Raw genomic sequence first — 19,137 nt, forward strand, 5'->3', positions numbered from 1 at the left:
GGTTTTTTAATACCCTAAATCAGCACTGGAGTTAATAAATATCCCTCTTTTCCTCTAGATCAAAGCATTAGAACTTGATCCCAACTTGTACAGAATTGGACAAAGTAAAATCTTCTTCAGAACCGGTGTTCTGGCTCACCTGGAAGAAGAGAGAGACCTGAAGATCACAGACGTTATCATCACCTTCCAGGCTCAGTGCCGAGGCTACCTAGCAAGAAAGTAAGAATATGTACTAACAAAAATAATGCCCTCTTCAGCAGAGTATCTACAGTAGCCTTTAGTTCTCTGAAAAACAAACTGAAGATATTAAGACACTTTATTATTATTTGTATTGCATTAGAACTCAATTTGTGTCCAATGAAGGACTTACTTCCTGTGCAGAAGAGGCTTATTAGTATAACTGTAGGGAAGCGATTAGACTGTGAGGCTACTTATACCCTCTGTAAAAGCTCTTGGAGGCAACGACCTATCCTTTAAACATATTTGTACAAGGGGCAGAAGGAGCATCCTAACCTATGACTAGAATTTTATGCACTATTACAAGCAGCAGCACCACTGGCACTTGTAAAACACAATAATTTCTTACAGACCTTGGGCATGAAGCACTGATCATCTAGCATGATCTCATTTAATGTACATCACAAACCTATTAAAACAATAATGCCCTTCCCTGCACACTACCAAGCCATTCAAACTGCTGAGCAAAGAAACTTAAATATAATAGGTTTGAAGGATGATGAACAATAAAAGTTCTGAGTGCCCATGTAATCTGGAAAGATGTTTACACCCAGAACTAGATATATACTTTGTGGTTTGTGCTTACTTATGGTGTGCAAACAGCCAAAAATCAAACAAACAAATAAAAAAACCAGCCAAAACTCAGAAGACTAAATAAAATACCAGGAAGCTAAAAGAATTATCACAGGCACTGTTTAAGCAACAAAAGAATTTGTGCCAGATGTCTCAAACAATGTGGCTAATCAGCAGACTCTCAGGCCAGAGCTTTACTTAATGTACATACCTTGTAAACACCTCATATTCTCAGACTGAACCTATTTGCTTCATGTTTTTAATCACAGAGCCTTTGCCAAGAGACAGCAACAGCTGACTGCCATGAAGGTTATCCAAAGAAACTGTGCTGCTTACCTGAAGCTGAGGAACTGGCAGTGGTGGAGACTGTTCACTAAAGTGAGTGACTGAAATCAGTGAATCTCTCCTCAGCTTTCAATAAGAAATTAAATGCACAAGATACTGAGGTATATCATGTCAGGCACACTCCTTGTTCCACTGCAGCTGATGACAAGAGCCTCATTAGCTTCACAAAATTTTAGGTTAGAGATACTCTGGATAGTTATATAGCGCCATTATCATGAAGTTTGTTTTATTCTCAAGCTAGAACTAGCTAGTTAAGCAGATTTTGCATGTTTGGGGACTTTTTTTAATTGCCAATAATGAAATCATTTCATAGGGGTGGGTAATAAGAAGACAGAGTAAAACTTAATTTTGTGAGCATGCAGAGTTATGTATCTATGGGGTACTCAGTATCTCAGGGGTTCCCTAACTGCAACACTAAACATCCTCTTGCTAGACACTCAAGCAAATTAAGCCTATTTTCCTACTGAAGAGGCCTGTTTGGGGTTTTTGGGTTGAGTTGGGCTTTTTTTTCCCCCCGAGAACAACCTTCAGTTTGGATTCAGAAAACTGTTCCTACTTGCACTAATAGCAACCTCCTCTGCAACCAGAAATAGGCAGTAACACACCTGCATGTGCACATTGCCTTTCTATGCAGAAGATGTAGCTTTTGTACATTATCAATGGATGAAAACAGGCTCAGTACCTAAATACTGACAGGAAACACTCTTAAAACTCTTTATTTTCAGGTGAAACCACTGCTGCAAGTCACCCGCCAAGAGGAAGAAATGCAGGCCAAGGATGAAGAACTACAAAAAACTAAGGAAAGACAACAAAAAGCAGAGAGTGAATTGAAGGAGCTGGAACTGAAACATACGCAGGTGATTTACAGCTCTGACACTCCGGGAAACTCTAGCTGTTCTTTCACCATTTCTAGATGATATTAAAATAAAGGTGTATTTTTATTTTGTACTCATGTTTGCATCCACAGCAATGGTGCAGAACAAAAGTTAAGCGCAGACAAACTCCCAGTTACGTCAGTATAGGCCTAACATCCACGCAAGAACCTGTGGTAGAGCTGCCTGCCCATATGCTATGGCTGTCTAGTAAAAAGACACTGTGGGGCAATTCACAATCAAAGCCTTAACTTCCTGTCCTATTCCTTCCTTCCCATTTTATTTGTGTAGCTTTGTGAAGAGAAGAACCTCCTTCAGGAGCAGCTTCAGGCAGAAACTGAGCTGTATGCTGAAGCTGAAGAGATGAGAGTCCGTTTAGCTGCTAAGAAACAAGAGCTGGAAGAGATTCTGCATGAGATGGAAGCCAGAATTGAGGAAGAGGAGGAGCGCAGCCAGCAGTTGCAAGCAGAAAAGAAAAAGATGCAACAACAAATGCTGGTAAGGAGGCATAAGTGACAAACACAGACAATAACTTGTTTCTCACAGAGAAAAAACAGAGACTGGCAAAACCCAGATTCTATGAAAGTGCTTGCTCTGCTGCCCTCTTTAGAATATGTTTTTGTGACACTGAAGTACAAGCAATCAATTAATGCTCTTTCCTCCATACTTCTCTTCTTCCCCATCTCCATTTTAAATAACCTTTACTCTAAAAATCATTATTTTACCGAATTCTAAATCACCAAGCATTACAGATTGTCTAGTTCTTCATAAAAACAATCAAGTCTACAACATACCCCACATACAATGACAAACATTAAGCATTTCCAATAATCTAAGTGGTATTTTATTTCCAAAATTCTTGTTTTGTGGTTTTCTGTTTCCCCTCAAAGGACCTTGAGGAACAGCTGGAAGAAGAAGAAGCTGCAAGGCAGAAACTGCAACTTGAAAAAGTAACAGCAGATGGCAAGATAAAGAAAATGGAAGATGATATTCTCATAATGGAAGACCAGAATAACAAGCTAACGAAGGTAAGTGTTGTGGGTTCATTTTCTTACCTTGTGAAAATAGTCCAAGATGAGAAAAAACCTTCTCTTCTGCTAGAACAGGAATACTCTTGTCTATATAAGCCTCATGGGTGTATAGATTCACCAGACCATCAGTCCAGCATCTATCAAACAAGTTCCTCAATTTTTCCATGCTCACTGAAGCAATTCAGAATTGTGTAAAACTACTGGGTTTGAGGTCTGTTGTGCTAACAATATTTTTAAGCAAAATACCCACAGCAGTCAAACACAATCAATGGAAGTCATGTCTTCTTGGCCCTAATCAGAGTAAATAATCCTCTTGGTTTTTAACTAATTTCAATAAAACTTCATGGTTAAAACTGGAAGTAAGCATGTATTCCAGTACTTTTTAAAAAGGGACACTCCTCTGAGCTGGGCCCTGTATTTACAGCCATTTGAGGACAAGATTCTAATAGCAGTAGGTTAGAGAATATGGAAGTCATAGACACCACTCTTCAGTTCCTCTGTAATTTAAATGTATCAGAAATTTAAATGTATCACTACAACCTCAAGAAACAGTATTAAAAGACAGTATCTTGGACATTTTTACTTGACATAGAGTTGTTTCAAATCACCAATGCCACATGCTTTTTTAACAAAAGCCAGATGCTTTTTTTAACAGAAGTGTTTTATCTTTCTTAAGGAAAGAAAACTCCTTGAGGAAAGAATAAGTGATCTAACAACAAATCTTGCAGAAGAAGAAGAAAAAGCCAAAAATCTTACAAAGCTCAAAACCAAACATGAATCTATGATTTCAGAACTTGAAGGTAACATGAACAAAGTATTTTCCATCAGGATTTTTTTTTTCTTGGCACACAATAAAAAAACCCAAATAGAATCTGGAAAGAGCTAAAGAATTTGTGGGGTGTTTTCCAAATTTCTTATGCTGAAGCCATTTTGTGCATGAGAATCACCAAATCAACAGGGTACATAAATCATAGATGCTTTTTTTTTTTTTTTTACATACTGAAGAGTAAATTGAGAAAAAAAACGATGCTGATTCTGGATAAAAATAAATAAATGATTCTTTGTGATGGCTAGAAATAGGTGATAACAGTAAGGTATTGAATGTTGCTTCAGGAACGGAGTGACTTGTAGTTAAATGTATGGCCTCACTGGAGGTCAGAATATTTTTTTGCCTAAGGTCAATATAGGATTAAGAACTCCTTGTACTAATGTAGTTCCATGACCAAAATCCTTACTTTTTCAGTGCGACTAAAGAAAGAAGAGAAGAGCAGACAAGAACTGGAGAAAGCTAAGAGGAAGTTGGAAGGGGAATCAGGTGATCTACATGAGCAAATAGCAGAGCTTCAGGCACAAATTGCTGAGCTGAAGGCACAACTGGCCAAGAAGGAGGAAGAGCTGCAGGCTGCTCTAGCCAGGTATTCACTCCTGAATCTGTATACAGGTTGAAAACCCAGGCTGGAACGTATGACTCTCCCCTTCCCAGACACTGAGATGCTGCACCTATGAATCTCATCTCTCAGTTACATCCCCCCTCCGTGCTTTCCTTGTTTTCCAAATTTCCTTTTGCAAAATGTAATTATACTATTGTTTGCCCATAGACACATAATCTTACCTCCAGATATGAAAACCCCTCTTCCCAATGGCATTGGCAGTCAAGTAAAGAATTAAATGTAGTAATACACTTCACAGGCAAAAGGCAGAAATTATGTAAGAGTTGGACCTTGATCCATTCCAGAGTCTCAGTGGATTTTCTGTATAAATTTAAGAAGGACAACACTAAACCAAAACTTTTGCTGAATCAGCTGATCAGCATCTCCAGGCATTGTATCCTGATATAGTACAGCTGACAGATCCTTTTTGTACCAATCCCCCCTCTCTTTGGTACTTTCTCGCACAGAACCTATAAACCTTTAGTCTCTGTATACTGATTTCCTCAAAGTGCAATTATTCTTTACACATATATGTAAAATTAAATACTCTCTTTTAAGGCTTGAAGATGAAACTAGTCATAAGAACAATGCCCTCAAGAAGATCCGTGAATTGGAATCTCACATCTCTGATCTCCAGGAAGACTTGGAATCCGAAAGAGCTGCAAGAAACAAAGCAGAAAAACAGAAGAGAGACTTAGGTGAAGAGCTGGAGGCTCTTAAGACAGAGCTTGAGGATACTTTGGATACCACAGCCACCCAGCAAGAGCTCAGGTATGGAGATGTAGCACATGGGCCAAAAATAAATGTCACCAAGCTCAGTACTGTCTAGTAACTGTGCAGTGGTGCCATTGTCCCAGTGACCGGAACACTCTTATCTGCTGCTACTCCATTTATGTGTGTTACCTTCCAGAGCAAAGCGTGAACAGGAGGTCACAGTTCTGAAGAGAGCTCTAGAAGAGGAGACTCGAACTCACGAAGCTCAGGTTCAGGAGATGAGACAAAAGCACACTCAAGCTGTGGAAGAGCTAACAGAGCAGCTGGAACAATTTAAACGGGTAAACAGAAATCCATCTTATTGAAAACTATCCACTAGATAACGTGGCTTCATTTTATAGATCATCTTTCTTCACTTCATGCTTGCAGGCTAAAGCAAACTTGGATAAGACCAAACAGACACTGGAGAAAGACAACGCTGATCTGGCTAATGAAGTCAGGAGCCTGAATCAGGCCAAACAAGATGTGGAGCACAAAAAGAAGAAGCTGGAAGTACAGCTGCAGGAGTTACAGTCCAAATACACTGATGGAGAGCGTGTTCGGACAGAACTCAACGAAAAAGTTCATAAATTACAGGTAGGAAAGAGTTCGACCTTCTGCTGTGACACCTTGGATTTGAGAAGACTGGTTTATATTGTTCTCTGAGGGTGTATCTGGAGGAATCCTAGCCTTGTCATCTTGAGCTGAAATGATCATCTTTTTGTCATCTGTAGGGTTCCTACCTTGAACTCCTACCTTAAATTATCCCATAATTAAACTACTACAGCCACTCTATCTCATGGAAATGAGAGCTTTTAGTCTCACTATCCCTCTGTACACATTGCAGTCTAATACCACCAGTAGTTCAGTGGCTGTGCTGCATGTTTTACAGAGTTTCTGTTTATTCATTTTTAGGTAGAGGGGAACATTGATAGGAATGAGGCTTCAAGAAATGGATTAGACAGCTATTAAACATAGAAGATGTGTTTAATAAAAAATTACAATGAAAGGAGAATGCTCACTTACCTACAATTTAGTGTCTAATAAGAAATAACTAAAGATAATTTACAATGGTTCCTTGGTAGGTGTTCAATGTCCAGTAATACTAATCCAGCTTATTGTTACAACTTTGTTCATAGCAGCAGTAAGCTTTCTTTATTATTTTAAGTTAGTAGGTAAATATTAAAATATAATCAAAATGCATCAACTTCTGTCAAACTTGTGAAGAGGAAGAAAAATCCACAAAAATTCCCATTTCTCTTTGCAATTCATTGAAAGGAACATACTAATATTGCCTTATGAATATGACTAAGTTTTGATATATAGTAATAGAATACTACGATCAACTAGCCAAAAATGGCATTAGATCTTGGGGGGCTTATTACACAGGTTACAAAGATGACACATGCAGACACTGCAGAGTTTGCATGTAGGATATAGTTCCACAGGACTTAAATCCCATATGCTTTCAAGAAAAATTGTGGCAAAATTGTGAGTTCCAGTTAAGCTAGAAACATTGTTGATGCTAGAGGGGACCCAGAGGCATAAGATCAGATTCAGATCCTGTTCAAAGCTAAGATTTCAATCTAGAGCAAACTAAAGTTTGGAGGAAGATTTAAGTTGTTCAAAGTAACTGAGTTTATTCACTGTGATATCTCACAGGTTGAGGTTGAAAATGTTACTGGTTTGCTCAATGAAGCGGAAAGCAAGACAATCAAATTGACCAAAGATGTTGCAACCTTAGGATCTCAGCTACAAGATGCACAGGTAAACTTGCATCCATTACTGTAGGTAACAGCTCACCTACAGTATTTATAAAATGCACTATAAAAAGACCTGAACTAATGACTGTATTGCTGTTGCATGTGGTGACTGCAGGAGCTGCTTCAGGAAGAAACGCGGCAGAAGCTAAATGTGTCTACCAAGCTTCGTCAGTTGGAGGATGAGAAGAACAGCTTGCAAGAGCAGTTGGATGAAGAAGTAGAAGCAAAACAAAATCTGGAGAGACATATTTCAACACTGACAATACAGGTATCAATGCCATAGCTAAATCACTAGCTCCATCACTCAGTTTTGTCAGTAATTCCAGAGATTTTGGACCTGTAGAACTATCCTGGCACAGCACATGGACCTTCAGAGAACTAGTGCTGTTAGCCCAAACAGCATCAGTGTAGCTCCATAATGGAGTAAGCTGTCTCCCTCTTTGAAGTGTGATCTTAGGGCAACTAAAAACACAAGGTAGCTCCCAAGGTAGTCTTGTACGCTAGGCCTGTATGTATATACCAGGTCTGTAGTATGCCTCATTTCATGAAGGCTGGGTGATGGGTAAGTGGTCACTAGCTTCACATGGGTCAAATTAGGTAAGATATCTGGGTCTTAGTTGTATCCTGGCCATCTTCTCTGCCAAGCTTTTTTGTCATTGCTATAAAGATTTGTCCTCTGAATTCAAATTTCAGCTCTCTGACTCTAAGAAGAAGCTACAGGAATATGCCAGCACAGTAGAAACCATGGAAGAAGGCAAAAAGAAACTTCAGAAGGAAATCGAAAGTCTCACACAACAGTTTGAGGAAAAGGCTGCTTCTTATGACAAACTGGAAAAAACTAAGAACAGACTTCAGCAGGAGCTGGATGACCTGGTGGTGGACTTAGACAACCAGCGTCAGCTGGTCTCCAACCTGGAGAAGAAACAGAAGAAGTTTGATCAGGTATGGATTTAAGATTCTCTTTGTCTCTTGCTGTGTTATCACCTAACTTCTGTGGAACACGCAGAGACTCCACTGGTTTAGTGAAAGATAAAAGCAGGGACAAAAAATAAACAAAAATGTAATTACACATACACTGGTTAATTTTGTATTTATATACCTTTATCAAAAAGCAAAGATTTTTCTATGTCATTAACAACTGACAAGATAGTTGGAATACTGTTACTAATAACTAATGACTCCCTGTATTAACACTACCTTTTTACAGATGCTAGCTGAAGAGAAAAACATCTCTTCAAAATATGCAGATGAAAGGGACAGAGCCGAAGCTGAAGCTAGAGAAAAAGAAACAAAGGCTTTGTCATTGGCCCGGGCACTTGAAGAGGCTTTGGAAGCCAAAGAAGAACTGGAGAGAACGAACAAGCTGTTGAAAGCTGAAATGGAAGATCTTGTTAGCTCCAAAGATGATGTTGGCAAGAATGTAAGTTTTGGGCTTAGAACAGTTTCCACAACAATAACTTAAAATAGCAGCTACAAACAGATCACTGTTTTCAGTGTGGAAAACTCTCTGTACCATGCAAATCCATTCAGCAGGTAATGATATTTCATACAAAATTCAAAGGTTATTCTATTTGTGCCCGAACTTTGGGGAGACTGCAAAGTAACTGTAAGCTGTCTTTATTTTTAACATGACTTCAAGTGTGAAAAATATTCTTATTGATTTCTAAGACTGAAGATAAAAAGCTTCTAAATAGTTACTAGTTTATTAAGCATCTTTGAAGTTATAAACTCCAGAAATCTGAGTTAATTTATTAGTTATATTTGACTTGCCATCAGCCTAACATTTACTTGTATAGCTGCAGCAGATTTCCGCTGATGCATTGCCAATCACTTCTTTTATTATAGTGATATGACAACATTATTTCTAGCACTAAACAAATCTAATTATGATACTTGACTAGATTAAAAATGACAGTTTGGGATAAAGAGAGTCTCAGGTTACTTTAAGACAGATTTGAAAGTGTACAAAAAATGGTAATTAGTTCATTGTCCACAGCTGATCATTTCAAATGTGGCCTATACTGCAGGTAGATTGCATTAAACTAGAATTATTTTTATTTCTTATAACAAATCTATTAAACTCTCATTGTTCGAAAGGTCCATGAATTAGAGAAGTCTAAACGGACCCTTGAACAGCAAGTAGAAGAGATGAAGACACAATTAGAAGAGCTAGAGGATGAGCTACAGGCTGCTGAAGATGCCAAACTCAGGTTGGAGGTTAATATGCAGGCCCTGAAAGCCCAGTTTGAAAGAGATTTACAAGCCAGAGATGAACAGAATGAGGAGAAGAGAAGACAACTCCTTAAACAGGTACCATTTTATTCTCTATTATTGCCTTTGTAAATATTTAACCAAGCCAGTTGAAGATGCCCAGACTCATGTCATTATTAAATGCACCTTACTATAATAAGAAAACATTATATTGCCTTGTGCTTAGCAAATATTAAAAAACTAGGTTGTTGTACTGAAAAAGGCGCAAAACTGCATAATGTTTTTAGTCCTGATTCAGTAGCAGATACACAATTGCCAACAGATGTAGCAATTTAATACTACAACCAATATAGTATAAATAGTATGAATTGTTATTTCTGACACAGTCAGAAGAACTTTCCTTACCTATATTCTCAATTCAAACGAAAAAACACATCTTCTAACATATCTGCCTTCCCAAGGTGCATCGAATGGATACAAAAGCATTGGAAATTAAAACAGACAGGGCACAGCCTATCTGTATAGAAGTGTTGTGACTGCAAGGACAACTGCTGTAGTCATGCTCTTGCAATACACATATTACCATGAATGGCTGACTCCTTTCAAGAATCTTTGATTTTTGGACAAAATGGAAATCTATTTTAACTGCCAGGGAAATCACAATTAATAGAGATATGAGAGGCTGTACACATTATTTAGACATAAAGAGTGTTTAAGAGTGCTCAAGGACTTTCCTAAACTTGTTTTCTTTAATGATCAGCTCCATGAATATGAAACAGAACTGGAAGATGAGCGGAAGCAACGTGCTCTGGCAGCTGCAGCCAAAAAGAAGCTGGAGATAGATGTTAAAGATCTAGAAAGCCAAGCTGATTCTGCTAATAAAGGTCGGGAAGAAGCCATCAAACAACTGCGCAAATTACAGGTATGTAATGCCACAAACACATTTTTTCCCACTGCTGACTTTTGTACAGCCACAATTTGATGGTTAGGTGACATCTATGAACTTAATGCCTATCACAGATGGTTGCTGAAGGGAGAGTTTTAACTGGACTCCCAGATTCAAGTAGCTGTACTGAAATGCTTAGTTTGAATGACAGTGGAAAACTTCACATGGCGAATCATGAAAATCTTAAATTTCATCATTGCAGATTGCTTCCAAAATTCTCTGGACAATGCTCATCTGCTGTTGACTTATCCAAATGAAGGAAAACAGATTCACATGTAGAGAAAGGGCTACAGGATAAAAACCTATTATAGAGCTTCAATCGTGGTTCTAACACTTGGCTCAAAAGCATAAAAGACTGTCCAGAAATCATGTTTTCTCCAAATTAGCATTTTCCCATTTATACTGTAACTCTCTGTACCAACTGTTATGTCGTATGCTGACAGCTAAACAACAAAAAGTGATATATCAAAGATTAGGACTGCACATGTACTCAAATATTCAGACAAAGTGTGCATTTCAGACCTCCCCAACATGTGCTAGCTGATCTCTCCAGAATATACAATTTAAGCAGGCATTATGACTATGTAAATGTGTATGTGTCCTATTCAGTCCAAACTTCCTTCTACTGAAATTGTAATGAAGACAGACAAAAAGAAATCTCTAATATTCTTTTCAATAAGGCTCAGATGAAGGACTACCAACGAGAGCTGGATGATGCACGGGCTGCCAGAGAGGAAATATTTGCTACAGCCAGAGAAAATGAGAAGAAAGCAAAGGGCCTGGAAGCAGAACTCATCCAACTTCAAGAGGTAAGATGGGAAACTTAGAGCAGTATGAAGCAGACTACACACATGACCTTCAGTAGCAAAACAGAACTGCAGTGAAATAATATAATAGCTTTTGAGGACAGAAGGCTATAAGCTGCATGTATAACAAGTTCCACATGCTCCATACTCTCCACTAAAGCTGTTGGAACTACATCTGAGCATAGACAGATTAAGCTGAAAAAAAAGACAAAAAAATCACAAAAGGCACACAGTTCACCAGTCCTAAAGGGAAATGAACTGTATGATCCAACACAAATTGTTTTCAGTAGCTATAAATTCCTGAAGTCTTGTTAGTGCTATTATTCCTGCGTGTATTAAAGGGCAATCTTGTGACTAAAACCAATAAAATAGAAACCAGCTGACAGGCTGGGTAAAGTGTATTTCATTGTATTTCCCATTGATTTATGATATAACAAGAATTTATTTCCATAACAAGACAACCTGTCTTACACCAGTTTTAGAAAATTTACAGTCCTGTGCATCATGATATAACTGTTCAAACATTTATTTGCTCATTTCTTTACTATGGTGCCTTTTCCTTTTCTCCTAGGAACTGGCTGCTGCAGAGAGAGCTCGCAAACAAGCAGATCTGGAGAAAGAAGAGATGGCAGAAGAACTAGCAAGTGCTGCTTCTGGAAGGTAGGAATAGACTGGATTACTCACAAGGCTGTAAACATGCTATTGAACATTCCATGTCTGCCAACAGAATCATAGAATAGTTTGCATTGGTAGGAACCTTCAAAGCTCATCTAGTCCAATCCCCCTGCAATGATCAGGGACATCTTCAACTAGGTTGGCCAGAACTACATCCAGCCGGGCCTTGAATGCCTCCAGGAATGGCACATCCACCACCTCTCTGGGAAACCTGTTCCAGTATTTTACCACCCTCATAGCAAAAAAATTAATCTACAAAATATATTTGATTCACACATAATACTACAAAAGTTCATGCAAACATTATTGCACTATGCAGTTTAGTTAAATGAGTTCCATAGGAACAGATAACCTCTATCACATCTCAGTTGTTATAAAGTAACCACGAAGACTGATTCTATTGTTCTTAGCAAACACAGTACAACTTCACAGCTGCAGTTTATTCTAAGTCCAGATTTTAAAAACCTGGATTTTAAGTAACACCAGTCATGAAAAACTTGAATTCCCTTACATTATATTCCTACCTATAATATCCCAAGTTCAAAATAGTCTAAAGCTAAAAAACTGGTGAGTATGCATCCACTTGTGAAAAGCAGAACTCTTGTTCCTTCTCCCAATAGCCATCTGGTCTTGACAACACAAGATTCACACATTAACTAGTTTCATTGAAATATCTAGTTGTCTTTTCTTTATCAATTATTCGTAGTTCATAATAGTTTCAGATACATTCTACTGGGTACAGCCATAACTACACATGTTAAATTTAAACTTACAGGACAAGCCTTCAGGATGAGAAACGGCGCCTGGAGGCAAGAATTGCCCAACTGGAGGAAGAGCTAGAAGAGGAGCAAAGTAACACAGAGGCAATGGGTGATCGCATGAGGAAAGCAGTACAGCAGGTAGAGCTCATTTCAGTACACATCACTTTCTGTTCATATTCCAGCAAAAAACATTTGTGATTCTGAATATATATTTTGAGAATTGCCACCCCAATTTGCCCCAATTTATGTCATTTCTCTGAAAGCATACAACACTTCTGACAGTATCTATTCTCATCCTTGCAGGCAGAGCAGCTGAACAATGAGCTGGCAACAGAGCGCGCAGCTGCACAGAAGAATGAAAATGCTCGGCAGCAACTAGAGAGGCAGAACAAAGAGCTAAAGAGTAAGCTGCAGGAGATGGAGGGAGCTGTGAAGTCCAAATTCAAAACGACAATTGCTGCTCTGGAGGCAAAAATTGCTTCTCTTGAAGAACAATTGGAACAGGAAGCCAGGTACTGGTCTACCAGAGGACACAGCTGTCCCTTTATTGTTGCAGTTAATGAGAGAAACTAAACAAAGGTGTACAGAATTTGTGTCATCAAGGTCTCAGTGCCATTAAGGCTTGGTCAAGTCTCTCCTTCATTTAACATTTCTTAGACATATGGCCAGTAACTGGAGTTGTTACAGGTTCTGATTAAGAACCATTTTATTGCTGAAAAGTTCTACTATTATCAAAGGCATGGATCTGCTCCCCTACATTTCAGGGTAACTGTCCTATGATCCTGCCAAGTTAATTGCCATAACACAGTGTGCCATTTGTAGGATTATTTCCTGAGGAAATCACCTTGTGTTTTGGAACATATCTTCTGGAGCACCTCTAGTATATAGCAAAGACATATACTTGCTTTGATCAGAAGAACATACCTATAAGTTTCCCTTAGAACTCATCTGTTAAATTCAGTAAGGCCCTTAACATATGGATCCTTGGTGCCAGTTTCAAGAGCAACATGCCTGAGGCAGATGAAAACTACAGACCTTTGACATCACCAAACATTGCATTGTCATTTGCAGAGAGAAGCAGGCTGCAGCCAAGACATTACGCCAGAAGGACAAGAAACTGAAGGATGCATTGCTGCAGGTGGAGGACGAAAGAAAGCAAGCGGAGCAGTACAAAGATCAGGTATCAGACTGTGTCATGAGGGTCTTAGTCTGGGGCACAGGGATTTTCAGGTTTTACCCTAAGAACGGAAGATTCCATGTTTTGCATCAAAATTATCCCTCCAGAAAGCACTGTCTGCTTGGATTCTATGCTGAGGGAGCTATAGAGCCATTTGCTAAAAGATGGGACAATATAATTCTCCCATGCTGAAGCATGTGCCAAAGCACTAGTCCTTGTCAATCAGCCAACAGCAACAGTCCGACTATGCAGTTTTTATACCTTAAGCTTCTAGCTTTGATTCAGGCCATGTTTCAGTAAAACCCTCAAGAGAAATATGAAATTAAAATGAGGAATGTAAAGCTATTAGATCTGTTTTGAATTAAAGCATTACTCTAAAATTTCCCTTTAGGCCGAGAAGGGCAACACACGACTCAAGCAATTGAAAAGGCAGCTGGAGGAGGCTGAGGAGGAGTCTCAGCGTATCAACGCAAACCGCAGGAAGCTGCAGAGAGAGCTGGATGAAGCTACCGAGAGTAACGAAGCACTGGGACGTGAGGTTGCAGCACTGAAGAGCAAGCTCAGGTACAGTGCCCTTGTTTGGGATAGCATTCCCAGCCACTGACAGCCTTGAAATTTAGAACTGGAGAAGTAGAAAAAAAATCTGTTCAAGTCAAGAAGAGACATTGTTAATGCTGCAAAGTTAGCTTTTGTTAGCTTGGCAGATAAAACAGGCCAAAGTCAGAAGAGGAAGTGTATTTCATAGACTGCAGCAGTCTCAGGATTTCAGCCGAGGTGAACAGCAGTGATAAAATGGCAAAAGCCTTACTCTTTTTCTAATCAAAAGTCCTGCTGCCTTAAATAGGAAGAGGATAAGGCTTGGTTGCTTTTGAAAACACTCCTTATGTGCTGCATCTATTTGTGCAGAAGCTCTCACAGAAGGGTTAGAAATGCTTGTGCTTTTCACACGTACAACTCTCACACAATGACACTAAATAGTCTTAGACAACATCACAGGTGGCAAAAAGCAGAGAATATTATACAATTCCTATCCAAAAGCCTCTTTGGACTTCACCACAGAGGGATTCAGTGCCCTTAGACAAATGAAAAGATAAGTATGTCCCTTTGCATTTTGTTGTTAAAACTGATTGGGAAAAAGATAGAGCTGTGATCAGTCAGCTACATACCAGAGTTCTGCACTCACTGGGTTTGAAAACACCAACTCAGTGAAATATAGAGGCTGACTTGAATTATAACAGAATTGCTCTATCTGCATCATCACAACAAAAAACTTTGCTTTCTACCTAAACGCAACAGTATTTCAGATGAAAGTAAAGCACCTGCCTATTTGTGTTCTTGAAGCAGTTTACCAGTGCGTTTACCAGTAACATGCACGAACCTTCAGATTTGGGTTTACTTCAAAGTGAAGAGTTAAGGGCTGTGGTAGTCTTTTCCATTAGCACCACCTTAGGTGGTGCATGCTCCTGGCTGCTTTACAAAGGAGTGGCTGTGTCCAGTCCGTTTTACATAGAAAAGCATAAGGCTCATTTTTTCTTTTTTTTTTTAATCTAAATGTAATGTAATTGGCTGTAATGTACTTTGTTTAATTATTTACAATTAATCTACCTACCTCTGATCATGACCGTGTGCTTAGTATAACTGCCCAGGACTCTTTATCTCTATTTCAGAGGGACACAGGAACCTTCGCATGACTAAGCAGGTACCATGCCTTCAACTTTGCAGCTAGCTTGTGTTGCACAAATTTCAATTTTCTTTGGCCCAAGTAAAAATTATGTGAGGTTCCTGCAAACTGTGAAGGCTTGGATATCTTGGCATTAATCTATTTTATCAAAAGAGACAAATATTACAATAATCTAGCTACCATGAGCTAAGTGATACATCCTTCTTACAAGTAGGTTATGTACTGATACACACTTACCAATGTTGCATTCTCACAAGCTCTACCAACAGAGTACCTAATGAAGCGGTGTTCTGCATGAAAGTTGTCTTTTTTGCACCACATCTTTGTGCACAGCCACAAAGATTAAAGTTTTTCAAATCAAACACACCATAGATTAGTAAAATTGATTAAAAGGACTAATGAATATGAAGTTTCACAGCATGTCATCAGAATTTCACAGTATTTCTTACACGTTGTAATGTGGACCAAGGTAAGATTCCATCTAACTCACCTGAAATTTGGGAAGATCTTGCTTGCATGTGATTTATCACATTTACATCACACAATCACAGACAAAAGACAGTCTCACCTTTTGTTACACAGCATTGTAATACTGTGGCTGTATTGCTTACAAACAGCTATTACTTAGGCTTTTAGGACTATTTTGCAGGCATTACATTGCTTGTCTACTGTCAAAGCACAGACACAGAAATTAATACTGACACTGTAACCTAGCACAGCATTATATTATACTTTAACATGTTCTCTGGAGATTGAAATAATACCTGCTGTTTGCAGAAATGAAAGAGCTACTGCCTTGTAATATTTGTATATCTTCTATTTTACATACACTGGATTTTGCTATGAATACACAAATATTTAAAGATGATGTCTTGTCCTTGCATGTGCCTTTTAGGCAGCCTAATATTTCCAGTCAGACTGGTATTCAAGCAGTACTCCAGTAGCACTTGTTCAAAGGTAGATTAAACACAGAGATGCTAAGCAAACACTAATGCTTAAGGCTTGCCTCAACTACTCCCATTATTGTAAAGGTACTAATGAGAGTGACCACATGAATATATCAGATCTGTAAACCTGTTTAAGAAGAACAGATATAAACAAAAATATTTATCCACAGGGCCAATACCAGTTTAAAGAAGTATTAAGTTTATGCATACTGCAACAGCTTATGTTAATAAGTAGTGTGTGATAGGGAATCCAATTCTTTGTAGCCAAAACTGTACTGTACAGTTTGGTTAGATACTTGCTGTTACTCTCCACCAGTCCCATGTTCTCTTACAGCATTTCAATGAATTACTGCAACATAAAGAGAGTTATCTTACAAATGACTCATGAGTAATTGAGTCCAGATAAAATGCTCTTCCTTTATTAACAAGAATTAATACATTTACTGACCTAACTAGAACTTTCTTGGTAAACAGTAATAATAAATATTTGCTATCATAAAATAGCAGACTGCTTAATAGCGTCTACTAATAGTGTCTAGACTCTGTCAAGCACATGCCAAGGTAGAAATGACATACCCTTTTGTTCAATATATGCTGTCAGCACCAGAACAACTGTGGTTAACTAACCACAGATCTTAAATGAGGCTTTAGTATACAGCTAATTGCTTGCTCACACTTAAGCTGAAGGGCAGAATTGTGGAAAACAGACTACATGTCACTTTTCCACTTTGGAAACAAAGATTTGTGCCTTTAAAATAAGTTAGTCCAGCCAATGTTCCTACCCACTTCCCTGGTATGGAAGATTGAACTTTGGACTTAAATAGCTGTTTCAGAAAGGACACCACCGGCTTAGTCTTTTGCAAGGACAAGACAAGCCTTTAAATATTTATGCATAATTGCTGTACCTAGAAGTACAGAGTCACTTCTGTTTAACACCAAATTAGTAATTTCGGCACAACATTCAGTGATTGTGAATTTATTTTATTGCTTATGTCTGTGGTCTCAAGCCTTTACAAAGGTTTGCTTAATGAGGGGCAAGTGAGAGGCCATGTTACAAAACTTGAGCGTTTTGTAGCACAGTAGCAATGGAGGCCAAGAAGAGACAATCCCATCTTCTGTCTCACTTGCTCACACCTCCCCAAAAAATTAACCTTGAGGACCAAAGCACCCCTGCCTTGCAATGTGGCTGTGAAATACATGGGGATGGGAGGGAGATGGGAGAGGAAAAGGGGTGGGGGAAAAGCATTTTCTGTAAGCTCTTCTGCAAGACCCTTGCTCTGTTAAGTGTCAGCACCCCAAGTTACGACTCTGTTCCAAAGCAGCACTAGTTTCCTCTCTTCATTGGGAGAGACTGAAGCTGCCCACAACATAGGATACCACATGTGACAAAGCACCTAGGGTGCTCTGACCAATGCAGCCTTTGCAGAGAGTGCCTATGAGCTCAAAAATGCTCCTGACATCAGCAGCATTGCTCCAGTCCCAGGTCTTGTGGGCTTTCAGTAACTGGTGGGCTTAGTCATGCTGCAGGTCAGAAATTCAGAACAAACTCTCTCTCCTTGCTCTTCCACTGCAGGTACAAGCAGCCCCCTTTCACATTCCTTCCCGTTGCAGTCCTCATAAGGCAAAAAGTTAAATGAAGGGAAGAGTGTGGGGGAGTTGGGGAAGATGAGACTATTTAGAGAACTTTAAGCACAAGGAACAGGAATCCCATCCCAGTTCCAAACAACTGGGAGTCTCAACCTGTCCACAAATTACTCTTACATGTTACAGAACAAAAGGTGAATCAGAGACCCACAGTTCTTGGCTGCTCTGCATTTAAAAACATCCGCCCCACAAGAACTGTTACAAAACTCTACGCTTATTTGTGAGGACTGTAAATGACTTAACACCTGATTTATTTTTTTTCCTCTTACTGCAGGAGGGGAAATGAGCCAGCATCTTTTGCCCCACCACGTAGATCTGGAGGCAGGAGAGTAATTGAGAATGCAACAGATGGAGCTGATGACGAAATTGATGCAAGAGATGGAGATTTCAATGGAACAAAATCCAGTGAATAAACACGCTTAAAAATGCACTGCAGCAAGGGGAGGACCATATTTAGCACTGTATAAGTCTACTCTTAGTGTCAAGATCACATACACCCACTCCTCTGACAATGATAAAAGCACAACTGCCTTGTCTCCAATGTATAGACTGATGTTAAAAGTACTCCAAAACTTACTTTACCATTAAGTGTATTTGAAAAGGTTGGGGTTTTTTAACAGCATAATTAACGTTGAGAATCTTCCAGAAAGTAAGTTCTAGTAGCTCAGATGATTTAAGTCCCAGTGAACTATAGTTTATACAGGATTTGAGAGACTGTTGCAGGGAAAAGAAAAAGAAGGGCATCAGTCAGTTAATCTTTTCTTAAACTTTCATTTTGTCTTGACTATTCAATTAATATAGGGTTTTTTTCCTGGTTACTACACCCCTGATGCACCGTTCACAAGGTGGAAGTGCCTTTTTAATCACTTACTGAAAAATAAAATATCATTTGTTCAAATTAAGTCAATTGTTACAGTTTTATATGCACCATGGATGTGCTTACACACTAATAAAAGGCTATAAAAACTACTAATACTCTTGTGTAGAGGTGTCACTTGGGTTCAATACAGCATACCCAAAGAGAATGGGGGATGCAGAAAAGCTGCTTTACAACTCAAATACTTTTTAGAAGGGGTAATCTGTAATCATTAGAACAAAAACCTGATTTTCTCTTAAACTACTGCTTTTGAAAAAATAGAAAAAAAAACCAAAAAAACAAAACCAAACAAACAAGGCAAAAAAAACCCCACCAAAACAAAAAACCCAACAAAAAAAGCCACGTATACACTGAGCTGAGTGTAAACTGACATGAAGTATTTGGGACAGATTTGATTACCTCATGGAC

At 38.8% G+C, this 19,137-nt stretch overlaps 1 protein-coding gene across 1 annotated transcript in view; it reads left to right on the forward strand.

Annotated features, from left to right (window-relative positions):
- Positions 1–18,820, forward strand: part of MYH11 (myosin, heavy chain 11, smooth muscle) — a 53,872-nt gene extending 35,052 nt beyond the window's left edge. The window contains 23 exon segments of the mRNA XM_010020931.1: positions 59–219; positions 1,080–1,188; positions 1,881–2,012; positions 2,319–2,525; positions 2,918–3,055; positions 3,735–3,858; positions 4,302–4,473; positions 5,047–5,259; positions 5,399–5,543; positions 5,632–5,838; positions 6,904–7,008; positions 7,120–7,272; positions 7,698–7,946; positions 8,212–8,424; positions 9,102–9,314; positions 9,976–10,137; positions 10,842–10,970; positions 11,539–11,627; positions 12,418–12,541; positions 12,707–12,915; positions 13,475–13,583; positions 13,972–14,144; positions 18,127–18,820. Of these exon segments, the coding sequence (XP_010019233.1) occupies positions 59–219; positions 1,080–1,188; positions 1,881–2,012; positions 2,319–2,525; positions 2,918–3,055; positions 3,735–3,858; positions 4,302–4,473; positions 5,047–5,259; positions 5,399–5,543; positions 5,632–5,838; positions 6,904–7,008; positions 7,120–7,272; positions 7,698–7,946; positions 8,212–8,424; positions 9,102–9,314; positions 9,976–10,137; positions 10,842–10,970; positions 11,539–11,627; positions 12,418–12,541; positions 12,707–12,915; positions 13,475–13,583; positions 13,972–14,144; positions 18,127–18,265 (3,675 nt within the window). The 3' untranslated portion in view covers positions 18,266–18,820.
- The last annotated feature ends 317 nt before the right edge of the window (positions 18,821–19,137 follow it).

Source organism: Nestor notabilis, unplaced genomic scaffold (assembly GCF_000696875.1).
Source record: "Nestor notabilis isolate BGI_N333 unplaced genomic scaffold, ASM69687v1 scaffold11568, whole genome shotgun sequence".
NCBI lineage: Eukaryota > Metazoa > Chordata > Aves > Psittaciformes > Psittacidae > Nestor > Nestor notabilis.